Source organism: Corythoichthys intestinalis, chromosome 9 (genome assembly GCF_030265065.1).
Source record: "Corythoichthys intestinalis isolate RoL2023-P3 chromosome 9, ASM3026506v1, whole genome shotgun sequence".
Taxonomy (NCBI): domain Eukaryota; kingdom Metazoa; phylum Chordata; class Actinopteri; order Syngnathiformes; family Syngnathidae; genus Corythoichthys; species Corythoichthys intestinalis.
Window position 1 is genome coordinate 10,032,528 of NC_080403.1, and position 15,924 is coordinate 10,048,451.

At 39.0% G+C, this 15,924-nt stretch overlaps 1 protein-coding gene across 2 annotated transcripts in view; it reads right to left on the minus strand.

The window, feature by feature from the left end:
* Positions 1 to 1,083: 1,083 nt before the first annotated feature.
* il17rc (interleukin 17 receptor C) overlaps positions 1,084 to 15,924 on the minus strand; it is a 30,483-nt gene continuing 15,642 nt past the window's right edge. Inside the window, exons 4-12 of one of the 2 annotated variants that reach the window (XM_057845322.1) lie at positions 14,717 to 14,823; positions 10,592 to 10,648; positions 10,439 to 10,493; positions 6,609 to 6,832; positions 6,459 to 6,512; positions 6,327 to 6,378; positions 6,077 to 6,172; positions 5,952 to 5,996; positions 1,084 to 5,870 (exon numbers count right to left, since the gene is read on the minus strand). In XM_057845322.1, coding sequence (XP_057701305.1) covers positions 5,218 to 5,870; positions 5,952 to 5,996; positions 6,077 to 6,172; positions 6,327 to 6,378; positions 6,459 to 6,512; positions 6,609 to 6,832; positions 10,439 to 10,493; positions 10,592 to 10,648; positions 14,717 to 14,823 — 1,343 coding nt within the window. In that variant the 3' untranslated portion in view covers positions 1,084 to 5,217. The remainder of the gene's footprint in view (positions 5,871 to 5,951; positions 5,997 to 6,076; positions 6,173 to 6,326; positions 6,379 to 6,458; positions 6,513 to 6,608; positions 6,833 to 10,438; positions 10,494 to 10,591; positions 10,649 to 14,716; positions 14,824 to 15,924) is intronic. The other variant, XM_057845321.1, reaches the window with a different exon arrangement.

The following is a 15,924-nucleotide window of genomic DNA, read 5'->3' on the forward strand; positions in this document are numbered from 1 at the left end:
AAGGTACCTATTCCCTTCAATATTGACCGTTTTATAATATTTTTTATTTAAATATGTTTCCATTTTTGCACTTTTGGAGCAAAGAAAAATGCCCCTTGTCCTCATGGCTGAGGTTGTTGGGGTCAAAGTGCATCATTTGCTGTTGCCTTGCAAATCTGCACTGCCCCCTAGGGCCTGGCATGAATACTACATCGTTTTGATGCGGAATTGCGACATTGATCGAATGGAGACGGAACCACATTGATGCAAACATGAATTTTTTCGTCTTCTCGGAGAGTCACCATGTAAACGCCCCCTAAGATAACTGGGATCACTTTTATGGCACCAAATGCTATATGTTAAAACTAACTAAAGATTCACGATAATATCGGTGGCCGATAATTATCGGCCGATAATGGCAATTATGACGTCACACAGATAATCCAGATAATAAAAAATTCAACCGATAATGCAATCCGATAATTATATACTTGATTTAGCCTCCAAATGTGCACAACCGAAGAATTCAGCACGCCGCCTCCTCAACCCCTCCCCTCTCTGAAGCCCCTGAGGGAGGAGGGGTTGAGGAGGCGGAGTTACACGACAAGAAATAGTTGAATATTATGGCGGCTGTTACTAAAAAAACGACGCTCTCGCCATTTGCGAAACATGTACCGCAGAAGTTCCACGAGGCCGAAAGAAAGCGTCCTCATTCAAAATCACTAACCCAGCATCCATTTAAAACTGCATCACAAAGATTTTTGGAACGAATACCAGGCTGCTGCTGCTAGCGGGAATGCTAAAGCTATTGTAAACACTAAGTTAAACTAGGGGCTTGTGACGATACAGAGTCGGGTTGTTTGGGAAAGCAGCCCAAGGCGGGTGGTAAACTCGCATCTAAGGCTAAACACCGGCACGACTGGAGACCGATAGTCGGCAAGTAGCCGTCTTCCGACGGAGCCCGCCGCTCTGGCAGGCCGCCGCCGCCTCGCCGTTGGCGGGGCGGGCAGAGCCCGGTTCCCCAGCTTCAGGACCTCCGGCGAACACCCCGGTTTCTCGAGCGTTCCCTCACGGTGTGTGAGCAGAGCCAGGCCCCGAATACGCCGCGGCAAACCGGCCGGTGCGGGCGGATTATCCGGTACGAACGTAGCCGCCGCCGACACGAGACACGATTTTTTTTTTACCGAAATGACCCGAGAGCCAAAGCCCTGGATAAAAAAAATACTGCAGTTTATACGACCACCATTCTTCATGAAAAACATGCCAATCACATTTTCACCACTACATTTGGAAAAGTGATGTCCAGTAAGCAAGCTTATCATGACGGCACAATGGTTAGATGATAATTTAAACATGGAGAAAACGAAGTCAGCCCGTCAATAATGCATTCAGTATGTAAAATGACGAGCGGTCAGATGACTGTAATGCTGCCTTTATTTTCGGCTTAACAAAACTCAGGCACAAAACAACACGCACGGAGATGCGAGCTCCAACTGCATCCAAATAGTACTGCCGTTTATCAGTTTAGCTGCTGTAAAGTGAATGTCGCGACTCGTGAGTGCCGCAAATGTAAACCAAGCGCTGCAGAATGGGTACATGACATCTCGCTCTTTTGAGTTAATCATTTTCACAGTGTGCAACAAAGCATATAACATTAGCAATCACTTGTCAAATTAATTTAACTTATTTGTCTGCTCAATTACAGTCACAATAGATAATCTAAACTTATTGGCACTTATTAACACTTATTAATTTAAATATGCACATTCCTGTTGTAATGAAATGACAATAATATTCTGTAGCCACAAATATTCAAAATCTTTTCTTCTTCCAAGTTTTTTTAGGATTAAGTATAATAATGTATTTCTTAAAATAAGGCTGTTAAGATTATTTTCAGCTAGCTATTTTTCTTCCAAGAAATCTGAGAGAAATACACCTGAAGCGCTGGCAGATAATTTCACTTATTTCCAATAGATTTACACTTAAAACTGACTAGTTTTAAGGAAGTGTGTTTTGCAGTGTATAAATGTTATATATGTTAGGAATGGCTTACTTTTAAAGGCATTTTTGTGCAACTTAGGTATTTACTCTGTAAGTAATTGTTGCCAAAGGTTTACCATTACACAATGTCAGACAATGTCATTATTTAGATATTGGAATTGACGACTTGTTCATATTTTATGTTGAAAAAAAAGAGCAATAAATTATATTTTTGCACAGTAATATTTTCTTTTGTTTAAAATTTTACATAAATCTTTTAATAGAATTATCGGCTTGACATTATCGGTTATCGGTAGGAATGAGGAGGAAATTATCGGTTATCGGTATCGGTTGAAAAATGTATTATTGTGCATCACTAAAACTAACCATTATGTTAATGAATGATTGCTTTGATTGAAAACAAAAGACTACATAATGCATCAAAGTGAACATATAAATATGAGTACATAACACAGACAAGGGCAAATTTGCTGAGAAAACACAAGAATGTTTGTTGTAGGTTGGGCTATGCTTCCATAGTTTGCTTTGAAACAGACACTTCGCATGGTAGATTTGGCACACAAGGTTTTATGCTGGTTGCCCATCCTGACACAACTCCCAAGCAGGAATCACTCAGACCACTGAGCTAAAACACCTGGGTCAAATGTAACTGCCGGTATTTAACCATGAATATACAGTAACTTATTTATTTGTTTACAGTGTATCCAGGCCCTGGTGAAAGTGTAGTTAGAAGAAAATGACTTTTTTTTTCTTTAATCGTTTAATTTGTAAATATTGTATTTTCAAAACTTAAAAGGTGTACGTCCGTCACTGTTTATGGTTCACCTGAAACGAGTGATTAAAGTTTCCATACAGGGTGCAAGCTATTTACGAAGCTGAAGTTATTTTCATGTTTACCTTTTATTTAAGACAATGATGGACATACCTTAGGGTGACCGTATTTTGATTTCCAAAAAGAGGACACAAATAAAAGACATAATTAATACCCGTCTTATATTCAAAGTGTACATATTGATAGAACACATGCACGCACTGTGCGTGCATTCTGTCAGTCCTTATACATACATACATATTTTTTTATATGTAGAAAATTGACATTCGGGAAACGGTGTATGAGTGTTTTTTTCCACAAGTATTTTTTTTTGCCCATAGCAATTTGGCAAACCCTCCAAGAGATGGCATCCTAGGAAACTGCCTCGCTTGTCTATGCTAGGGCTGGCACTGATGGTGGCCAGGGGATGGGGGTTGTTCACCGTTCTTGGATTTGAATTGTGACATCAAGTTACAAATGTATTGTGTTATGAAAGGCATCACCCACCACTGCTGTTTTTTCTTAATTCTTTAAGGTTATTTATTATCCAACTATGAGAATACAAAGTTAACAATAAGCACCAGTAATATAGCTACAACAAAAGTAGTAAGAAGCAGAGGTGGGTAGTAACGCGTTACATTTACTCCGTTACATTTATTTGAGTAACTTTTTGAGAAAATGTACTTCTAAGAATAGTTCTACTAAGCTTTACTAAGCTAAAGTTTTTACTTAAACTTGAGTACATTTGTGAAGAAGAACTCTTCTCTTACTCCACTACTTTGGGCTAGACTAGTCTAGTCGTTACCTTTTTCCTCTTAATTCTACATATTAGATTACTACTCTTTTTTGCCAGTGATGCCAACAGTAGCTCGACCAGTTTCACCAATGAGATGTCGCAACAAAAATCACATGACTCCTTTATACCAATCACACTCAAGCTTGTCAATCTACAATCACGCTGGCCTGTTTAATCACGTGGCGTCTTCAAAACACCGTATAAAAATGAAGTATTTGACATTGAGCGGTGCCCTCAACATGACTTAAAAGCGCGGATTTTAACCTCTCTCCAAATTTTATTTGTCACTGATTAACCACGGAAAACCGGAGATATGATCCTTTTAATTTGACAATAGGAACTATGAAGGAACTATTCAACTATTCAAACAAGGAACTCTTATCTCCACTAGAGGGCACTCATGCTTTTTGGACAAATGAGGCTTCAGTTCTGTAGACTTTTTTTCTCTCCCTGGAATTACAATTTTATTTCTTTGCTCAATGTGGTTATGTAATACGTATAATACGTTAAAGTGCAGTATAATAATAACAGTTCATATAGATAACTGTGTGCCGAGAAAAAAAATATGCCATTGTTTTCTGTTTTTTAAATCAGATATCGTAAGCAGTTACTCATAATGTTACTCATTACTTGACTATTCTTTATACCACTATTCTTTTCACCGAATACTTTTTTACATGTACTTGAGTATGTGTTTTGGATGACTTTTTTTACTCTCTTGAGCAGAGGTTGTGCTAGACTTTTTCGTTGTCTGTCATTTTGACTGACAGTGTCATAAAAATCCGGTCATAATCTATTTTTACCCGTCACTTACATTTTTAAATGATAATAATGACATATTCAATAGTATTTAGTTTTCATTCATTTTTAATTAATATTCTGTCCAAACAAACTTAACAAGAGGCAAACAGACAGCGGAGTGCACCAATCAGCGACGGGCAGACGTGCCGTTAGCAAAGCGACGAGGGTAGGACGAGGGACTTGCGCGCGGAAGTAAACATACGAGGAGAACGGAGTTTATTCAACATGGCTAGCGCGAGACAGACTGTTGTCAATGTCTCGTGTCGATGTGTTTTAGCTCATTTAAAACTGAATTTACCGCGGATTGGAACATATTCTCGGCTCTCCCGCCATCCGTGTTGTTGTAGAGACGACTTTCGACGCGCAAGAATGACGTTGCCCGTGAAGAACACATCACGCAAATAAACAAATCTGATTTGTCGATTGATTTTGTACCTACTCGAGAGGCTGTGTCCCAGACTTTTCTCTCAGTGTTTGAAAAATACAGGGAGAACAGTCTGGCCGTGCCAGGCAAACACTCTGTTGCCTTGACATTTTTCCGAGTAAGGCCAACGACGTCATGCATCACGAGAGACAATAGCTAATTAATTTGCTCACTCGCCACCCTGTGGTCTGGGGTGTGAATTGCAACCTGTCAAAATGACGGATGGACTTCAGTTTTTTCCGTCACCGTTTTAAAAAACCGGTCAACGACGGAAAATATTTGGTTAACACGACCCCTGCTCTTGAGTAATATTAAAGTAACGCTACTCTTACTTGAGTACATTTTTGGCTACCCTACCCACCTTTGGTAAGAAGAAGACAATGCAACAAATGTCAGGCATGAGCTCTAAATCCCAGAATATTTACACTGTACAAGTGTTTTTCTCTGGCTGCGTGTTGCTTCTTTAGTCTTTAATTTCCATCCATCCAATATTCCCCATTTCCAACCAGCTTTCGTCCTTTGTCCACCCTTGCCCTTCCCTGTTCCTCCAGCCAGCTCACATAAGAGAGTGTTCATCTGAGATGGAAGTTGGAACAAATGAAGGCCTTGAAATAGCTCCGGTAAACTACAAGGAGGCTGCACAATGTCGTGGTCAAATGTGACCAGCAGAAAACGTTCTCCAGTCCGTCCCTGCTGCTTGTCCCTAAGGATGAGGTGCAGCGACGCCACAAACACATCTGAGTACGGGGACTGTGGCATGCTCCTGTCGAGTCTTTCCGCCTGGAGGTTCTCCCAGTGCTGCCGGCTCCACTCGTGGACCAGCCCCATGGCCCTGCGTGTCAAAATGAGCACCGCGCGGCCTCCTAGGTTCTTCACGTGTAGCAGCTGAGAGTGAAGCCACGGCAGGGGCCCCAGGTTGCATTGTTCCATCCTGCACCACTGGTCCACAGACACACTGAAGCCCTGGCTCCTAAGCAGGCAGCCCAGGCTACAAACTTCAGAAACGCCCTCACAACTGTCTGGAGGACTGAGGAGCACCACGTGACCTTTCTGGACGGCTTAAAAAAGAAAATAAAAAGAGATGAATGTCAGTGTGGATTTTCTATTTTCTGAATCTAAAAGAAAATATAAAAGCTTACACTTTGCTGCGCATTCTCCTTGGAAAGTGAGTGAAAGTGTCCATTCTATAAAATCAGAGCATGATTGATAATAATGCCCAGTTGGAATCTTTTGGTGGGGTGGAGACTGTTTTGCGTGAACCTACTTTTGACAAAGCCACGGAGAAGACAATGCATCAGTGCTGTCAAGGCGATAACCAGCAAAACAACTCCAATCAGCAAAGTCCAGTGCCATTTGGTTGCTGTAATGCCAACTATAATTAGGAACATCCTTTTTTAGTCCATTCAGTATATTGTATATACAGTGGGGAGAACAAGTATTTGATACACTGTGTATCAAATACTTGTTCTCCCCACTGTACATATTCAATATTTTACATGACAGCCATAACCTACAGTAATGACAGCAGATAGGTCCTACGTGACGGTCTCCGGTCCTTAAATTGAGCTGTACATAAAACACAATGCAATGGTTTGAAAAACAACTTATTTATGGCAGACCTGGAAATATTTCAGAATGTTAAATACCATCACACATGGCGACAGTTGCAGATCGATATCTTCAAAGACACCCATTTTGACCTAGAGGGAAAATTGATTTTATTTAATTGCTTGATATTTATGGCCTAAACCTGAAGTGTTTTTATACTTTAACTATAAATATATATTTTTTTGTACCCATCGTAAATGACTTTCTTGTTCCCATGTTCTATTCTCCAGCTTTTGTCGAAAGCCCTCAATCTCAATACAATTGTGATTCCAAGTCTGCTGACAGGGCCACACCTCACCCTCCAGCCTACAGGGGGCAGAGAGGTTCCAGAGCAGCATTTGGCCGTTGTCATTCATTTGACCGTGGCCCACAGAGACAGTCAGGTTCTGCCATATATTCTTTTGAAGGAACCCTGATGGGAACATAGTACGTGAGGAGCTCACATTCACAACTCTTGAGATTTTACAGATACTTTTGGAGTGTAAGAACATTTAACCCGTGGGTGTTATTTGTCCATTTTTTTGGCTTTTTTCGTTTTTTTCTGTGTTTAAAAGGAAAAAAAGCATATGAAAAAATACACTAGGGAGCTGATATTTCCTGCAGGATACTAAATCATGTAGAACTTTGAAATGGCACCATCCGCGAATTTCTAACTTATTGCAAACAGGCTGGGAAGATTTGCACTAAACTCTTGTTATTTTGCCATTTTTTGGCTCATTGACTCCCATTATAAATCATGATTTTTAATATGCTGTAAACCTGATGTTTTATAATGCATTTTCCGTGATTATTGATGCAATCGCTTCTTTGGCGAGTCAAAAACATGCAGATAAAAAATTTTTTGTGTTGACACCCAGAAGTCACTAGTTGGAGCCATAGGCCAATACATGAATTTGCTTGCGAAACTCAATACAGATTTGTAAAAAAATAATGCGATAAAAACGGTTGGCATTACAAAAAAAATGGTGTTTATGTGTCTGAGCTCACTTTCAGTCTATTTGGGCATGCATATTTGCAATTTTGCACGTGTGCACGAGACAATAAACCGGTACTTCCCGGAAATGCAAAAAAAAAAAACCAAAACACGTGTTTATTGTTGTCGTTTGAATTTCAACTCTTATTGGTTGGGTGTTTGAATTTCTTTACTCTCATTGGTTCTGGGCATTTTTGGAGTCTTTGTTCTCGCGAGGATCACCATTTTGCATTTCTTCCAACACAACTGTGATCGATGGCGGCGAGAAGTATTTCACTGCAGAACACGATTCGGATGGTGTTAGAAAATCCTGATTCCGACGACGACCTTCGTTCGGACGCTTCTTCGGAGAGCCCAGAAGACATTGAAGAAATTCTTCCGGACTTTCGATGCCGGAGGAGGACGACTTTGATGACGAGAAATGGGAAATGGTTGACAACATAATGACGTAGATGAAAGCGGGGAGCAGAAGGCGGGGGCACGGACTTTACCACGTTGAGGCGAATGACGAAAATGACGGCGATCGAGGCGATGACGAAAGTGAGTAAGCACATGTTTTGCATATCAAGGTTTGTCTTGTAAAAGCTGATCAAAGATCAAAGCTGTTATTGTTGTGCGTGCTTGTGATTTGCAGGCCTGTGCCACATACTCCTGCCGCCGGTGCGCACTCAGGTGGCCAATGTGTGAATTTTTTCACATGCTGGACATTTTGTCCTTCAGCGCATTTGTGCTGTTCACGGAGATCTACCCTGAGTGGAACGTGAAGAAAAGCTACAAGCGCCGACTATTTCTTGAGGAACTTGGCAAGGCTCTAATTCGGCCAGAAGTTCTAAAACGGGAACCACCGCCTTTTGCCGAAGGCTTGGGAGAGCAGCGAGCTGGACCCCCGTCCAAGCGCAAACAATGTGGCCTTTGCGCAAAGCCACTTCGGGCTTCGAACATAATAATAAATAATAATACATTTTATTTATAACGCACTTTACATTTGAAAAACAAATCTCAAAGTGCACATCATGAATTCTGTATATTGTTATTATGTTAACTGTTATATTGTATATATGTTTTGTAAAATTGTTAACATAAATTCTATCATCAAATCAGTTGTCACTTTGTCACAGTCTTGTTCTTAAAAAATCTATTGTTACGACTTTTACTTATCCAATGATGTAATTATGTAATATAAAATACTTTAGTTTGATTTATGTATACCCTATATAGCATAGTTAGTTTTGCTATTAGGATAATGCTGCTATTATTGTCCATAGGAGGCAAAAAAAAAAAAAAAAAAAAAAAAAAAACTTTACATGTGTAGATAGTTCTGATGCCACTGAATATTGTGAGTGGTTGAAAGTGAAAAAATATTCAGAAATGACTTAGTTATCTCACTTCAAAGGAAAAGCCATTTTTTGGACAAAATCACAAGGGTTTAGTGTAAATGAGAAAACTGCAATTGTGTAAAAACTGGGCATGCATAAAAAAATTGGTTGTTACGACTTGTGGACTTATTCAAGCCTCTAACTATGTCATATGGAATATTCAAATTAGACTTTTGTTTTATATATATATATACAGCATAGTTACTTTTGCTATTAGGATAATGCTGCTATTATTGTCCATAGGGGGCATTAAAACATAAAAAAATATAAAAAACTACATATGTGTAGATAGGTCTGACGCCACTGAACATTTTGAGTGGTTGAAAGTGAAAAAATATTCAGAAATGACTTAGTTATCACATTTCAAAGGAAAAGCCATTTTTTGGACAAAATCACAAGAGTTTAGTGTAAATGAGAAAACTGCAAATGTGTAAAAACTGGGCATGCATAAAAAATTTGGTTGTTACGACTTGTGGACTTATTCAAGCCTCTAACTATGTCATATGGAATATTCAAATTAGACTTGTGTTTTTTATATATATACAGCATAGTTACTTTTGCTATTAGGATAATGCTGCTATTATTGTCCATAGGGGGCATTAAAAAATAAAAAATATAAAAAACTATATATGTGTAGATAGGTCTGATGCCACTGAACATTTTGAGTGGTTGAAAGTGAAAAAATATTCAGAAATGACTTAGTTATCACATTTCAAAGGAAAAGCCATTTTTTGGACAAAATCACAAGAGTTTAGAGTAAATGAGAAAACTGCAAATGTGTAAAAACTGGGCATGCATAAAAAAATCTGTTGTTACGACTTGTGGACTTATTCAAGCCTCTAACTATGTGATATGTAATATTCAAATTAGACTTTTGTTTTTTATATATATACAGCATCATTAGTTTTGCTATTCGGATAATGCTACTATTATAGTCCGTAGGGGGCATTAAAAAAATTTAAAAAATTAAAAACTACATATGTGTGGATAGGTCTGATGCCACTGAACATTTTGAGTGGTTGAAAGTGAAAAAATATTCAGAAATGACTTGGTTATCACATTTCAAAGGAAAAGCCATTTTTTGGACAAAATCACAAGAGTTTAGTGTAAATGAGAAAACTGCAAATGTGTAAAAACTGGGCATGCATTAAAAAATCGGTTGTTATGACTTAAAGACTTATTCAAGCCTCTAACTATGTGATATGTAATATTCAAATTAGACTTTTGTTTTTTATATATATACAGCATGATTAGTTTTGCTATTCGGATAATGCTACTATTATTGTCCATAGGGGGCATTGAAAATTTTAAAAAAAATAAAAAACTTTATATGTGTAGATAGGTCTGATGGCACTGAACATTTTGAGTGGTTGAAAGTGAAAAAATATTCAGAAATGACTAAGTTATCACACTTCAAAGGAAAAGCCATTTTTTGGACAAAATCACAAGAATTTAGTCAAAATAAAATAACGCCCAAGGGTTAAGGCTACATTTACATTTTACATACACAATCACAATCATTATACAGATGTCTGCTTCTATTTAGGTTTGAATAATTTTTTAAGTTAGTTTTTATAAGTTATTTCTTAGTTGATAATTTTCATTTCCACTAGGACTTTTAATAAAGGTTCAAGTTCGACTTGAGGTTCAATAGAGGATTCTCACTTACCCGCATTTTTGAAGGGGCAGCTCTGAGAGCGTATCTGCTTGTCATCATCCCAAACCTGCCAACACATCACTTTTATCACATGTACTGTAAATTAGTACGGATTAATTTACCATCTATGTACTTCATGGACATGCTTGAATGAAATAAAAGTACCTGAAGACACAAGCAAGGGGTCACAGAGTGCAATGGGATGGTTTCACTCTCCCAGCTCTAAACGGAGACATAACACCAGAAAACAACAGTATGTCAAACTGTGTAAAAAATGGACAAATGAATTATTTATGGCACTACAACATGTCTGCCATACACAATAATGGTTCCTGGTATGGTCAGGTTGGGCGGTCGTTCGGGGCGGCAAATTGCTCAGGGAACGTGTACGCGAGTGATTGTCTACTATTATAATTTGCGCCCCTAGTGTTGCAATGACGCCCCCTGCAGACCGCAGTTACTGTCTGTGCGCAACCGCAAAAAGAGAAGGAGGTAGGAACGGGGATTGGATCAGTTAACAGTGTCACTCACATAGGGTTGACTTTGATTCTTAATGAGGAAAGAATCTTTTTTTTTTAACTCGAATATTTGGCCTCGTTTTGTAATGTATATGTATTCTGATAAGATTTTTTTTAAGCATTTATTAGTTTAGACATTTGATTAATTTACTTTATATTTAGATCGGCACTTTTATTTTGGAAACTGCTCATGCTTTTTTTATTTATTTTACGTTTCCCAGTTCATGCGTCTGCTCCTCCAATGATGTATTGAGTATGCCTCGTAAAGTGAATTAAAAGCGCTTCACATAGTGAACATTCCTTACGATGCTGGGTGTTTTTTTAATCGTTCACACTCATCATTTCGTAGTTGTTAGCTTGTTTTTGATTGGCTATGACTGTCATCATCATATCAAAAAAATCCATGTGAGCAGTGAATGTAGTGTTTTGAAGGGATATAGCGCGCAAATGTTCACTCTGGTTGGTTTATAGTTAAAATGATGTATAATGTTTAATAAGCTAAACACATTAAGAGGTGTCATGTTTTTGTTCTCTATGACATGTTTGTATTCTCAGTTCTTTATGACGCATGCATTCTTAGTTCTTCATGACGCAATAAGGAGTACACCATCTTTGTGACGCATTAGGAGCGCACTGTATTTAAGGACGCCTGGGTGTCTCAGCTTTGTCGGACGATTGCCTTGCTTACCGCTGTGTTTGTCCTCATCTTCATGCTTCGCCGGTTGTATCGTATTTTGATCAGGTTTTTTTTGTGCTCTGTTTTCTAATAGACTTTGTTAAATTCACGTACTGTTTGGCATGCTTCCTTTATTGTACTTTTTACTAAATACAAACTTATTCTCTATCTCTGATCTCTGAGTCTGTGATTGAGATCCACCTAAGCGGCTTGCCGTTCATCACAAGAGGTCTGTGAATGTTGGCTATAAGTCTTTATGATATTCACCAGGTATTAAATGTGTGTACCAGAGGTTGCGCTAGACTTTTTCGTTGTCTGTCATTTTGACTGACAGTGTCATAAAAATCCGGTCATAATCTATTTTTACCCGTCACTTACATTTTTAAATGATAATAATGACATATTCAATAGTATTTAGTTTTCATTCATTTTTAATTAATATTCTGTCCGAACAAGCTTAACAAGAGGCAAACAGACAGCGGAGTGCACCAATCAGCGACGGGCAGACGTGCCGTTAGCAAAGCGACGAGGGTAGGACGAGGGACTTGCGCGCGGAAGTAAACATATGAGGAGAACGGAGTTTATTCAACATGTCTAGCGCGAGACAGACTGTTGTCAATATCTCGTGTCGATGTGTTTTAGTTCATTTAAAACTGAATTTACCGCTGATTGGAACATACTCTCGGCTCTCCAGCCATCCGTGTTGTTGTAGAGACGACTTTCGGCGCGCAAGGATGACGTTGCTCGTGAAGAACACGTCACGCAAATAAACAAATCTGATTTGTCGATTGATTTTGTACCTACCCGAGAGGCTGTGTCCCAGACTTTTCTCTCAGTGTTTGAAAAATACAGGGAGAACAGTCTGGCCGTGCCAGGCAAACACTCAGTTGCCTTGACATTTTTCCGAGTAAGGCCAACGACGTCATGCATCAAGAGAGACAATAGCTAATTAATTTGCTCACTCGCCACCCAGTGGTCTGGGGTGTGAATTGCAACCTGTCAAAATGACGGATGGACTCCAGTTTTTTCCGTCACCGTTTTAAAAAACCGGTCAACGACGGAAAATATTCGGTTAACGCGACCCCTGGTGTGTACATGTATGCACACCTGCACATGAGCCCAAAAAAAGTATTTAATCTCCTGTGCTCTCTAACCGGAGCACCTGTAGTGGTCAGCACATCTGAGCCAACAAGTCACAAGTAGAATCTTCAACACTTTCTTTATTATTTTTACAACATTTTATTATTGTTTGTGATGTTAAATTAATATTTTGTTGCACATATTTATTGTTGTGCACTTTGAACTGGTTTGATAGTGTTAATAAATGTAACATTTTTGGCAAATGCTGTGTTTTGGTTGTTGGCTATTGCTAAGTATACAGAGGGGCAAATAAGTATTTAGTCAATCGCCAATTGTGCAAGTTCTACTTTATAAGATTAGACAGGCCTGTAACTGTCAACATGGGTAAACCTCAACCATTAGAGACAGAATGTGGAAAGAAAACTGAAAATCACATTGTTCGATTTTTAAAGAATTTCCAAATTAGGGTGGAAAATAAGTATTTGATCACCTACAAACAACCAAGATTTCTGGCTGTCAAAAAGGTCCAACTTCTTCTAACGAGGTCTAATGAGGCTCCACTCGTTACCTGTATTAATGGCATCTGTTTTAACTCATTATCGGTATAAAACACACCTGTCCACAATCTCAGTCAGTCACACTCCAAACTCCACTATGGCCAAGACCAAAGAGTTGTCAAAGGACACCAGACACAAAATTGTAGACCTGTACGAGGCTGAATCTGCAACAGGTAAAACGCTTGGTTTAAAGAAATCAACTGTGGGAGCAATTATTAGAAATTGGAAGACATACAAGACCACTCATAATCTCCCGCGATCTGGGGCTCCATGCAAGATCTCACCCCGAGGCGTCAAAATGATAACAAGAACGGTGAGCAAAAATCCCAGAACCACATGGGGGGACCTAGTGAATGACATACAGAGAGCTGGGACTACAGTAGCAAATGCGACTATCAGTAACGCAATGCGCCGCCAGGGACTCAAATCCTGCACTGCCAGACGTGTCCCCTTGCTAAAGAAAGTACACGTCCAGGCCCATCTGCGGTTCGCTAGTAAGCATTTGGATGATCCAGAAGAGAACTGGGAGGATGTGTTATGGTCAGATGAAACCAAAATAGAACTTTTTGGTAGAAACACAGGTTCTCGTGTTTGGAGGAAAAAGAATACTGAATTGCATCTGAGGAACATCATATCCACTGTGAAGCATGGGTGGTGGAAACATCATGCTTTGGGGCTGTTTTTCTGCAAAGGGACCATGACGACTGATCTGTGTAAAGGAAAGAATGAATGGGGCCATGTATCGAGAGATTTTGAGTGAAAATCTCCTTCCATCAGCAAGGGCATTGAAGATGAGACGTGGCTGGGTCTTTCAGCATGACAATGATCCCAAACACACAGCCAGGGCAACAAAGGAGTGGCTTCGTATGAAGCATGTCAAGGTCCTGGAGTGGCCTAGCCAGTCTCCAGATCTCAACCCCATAGAAAATCTGTGGAGGGAGTTGAAATATCGGTGTTGCCCAACGACAGCCCCAACACATCACTGCTCTCAAGAAGATCTGCATGGAGGAATGCGCCAAAATACCAGCAACAGTGTGTGAAAAGCTTGTGAAGAGTTAGAGAAAATGTTTGGCCTCTGTCATTGCCAACAAACGGTACATAGTAAAGTATTGAGATGAACTTTTGGTATTCACCAAATACTTATTGTCCACCATGATTTGCAAATAAAGTCTTTAAAAATCAAACAAAGTGTTGAGGTGTACCCATGTTGACAATTACAGGCCTCTCTAATATTTTCAAGTGGGAGAACTTGCACAATTAGTGGTTGACTAAATACTTATTTATCCCACTATATTTCATGGGCTGTATTTTTGGGGGTTCACTGTTGTTGTTTTTTTTTTGTGATGTTTTTTATTTTTTTTGGAGTGGGGTGGGGGGGTGTTAAAGCATCTTGTTGCACAGAACACCATGTAGGCTAGGAACACCACTGGCCACACACGTTCTATCTTGTAAAACAGACCTGACATCTTCCATCTTCCTCATACTGGACGCACACTTTACTCCTTTCAGCAGACTGCAGCTCCACTTGGTTCATTTCTATGTTAATTACAGTGTCGACTGTGGGCACTGAAGAAGAGGAGTTCATTTCTTAGTTGAATTTAATTCAACACAATGTACAGTTGGGTTTATAGTAAGGGTGTAACGGTACATGTATTTGTATTGAACCGTTTCGGTACGTTTTCCTCGGTTCGGAACGGAGGCATACCGAACGAGTTTGTGACGTAATGTAAAGTGCTGTCAAATTTAGCGCGTTAACGGGCGGTAATTAATTTTTTAAATTAATCACGTTAATATATATGACGCATTTAACGCAAGCACGGAATGCCCGCTCATGCATCCCATAATCCCACTGTTATGTCCCACGGTCGCTAAGGGCATAACATAAAACGAGCCATGCACACAAGTTGCAAGTGGACACAAATTTATTCACACAAGTCGAACTCGCAATGAACAAAATATACAAAATGCGGAAGAAGCTGGCTTCAGCGTAAGCCCAGGCCAAAACAACAAAATGAAACTACACTTAAACCCGCTAAGTAAACCCTGATCGTAAAAAGGAAATAAGACAGCCACTACCCCGGCTTCTACACTAAACAAAACCGGTTGAACGAAAACGACAGTTTACCTCTACTGCTGCGGTGCTCTTATTTAAAGTGGTGAACAAAAACAATCCAATTGTGTGTTTGTTTTTGCAGAGAAAAATAAAATGTCTTCAACGGAAAAAATGTTAATGTTAATGCCATCTTGTGGATTTATTGTTATAATCAACAAATACAGTACTTATGTACAGTATGTTGAATGTATATATCCTTTCTATTCCAAAAATAATTTACAGAAAAATATGGCATATCTTAGAGAGGGTTTGAATTACGATTAATTACGATTAATTTTTTTGCTGTGATCAACTCAATTAAAAATTTTAATCATTTGACAGCCCTAATAACCCTTACTTTTCGAGGCTGTGGTCATAAAGTTAATATGAGAAACTTGAAACTGTTCAGTGGTACAACAGCTCAATTTTGCACATCAGATATTTTTTTAAAGAAAAAGTTTTAGCCAAAGTTATTCATTTTTATTTTGTTTTTCAAAATATCTACATTTCAGAATATTGTATTTTTTAATTTTTATTTATTTTTATTTTTGAGCAGAATTCTAGCTTTGTATAGG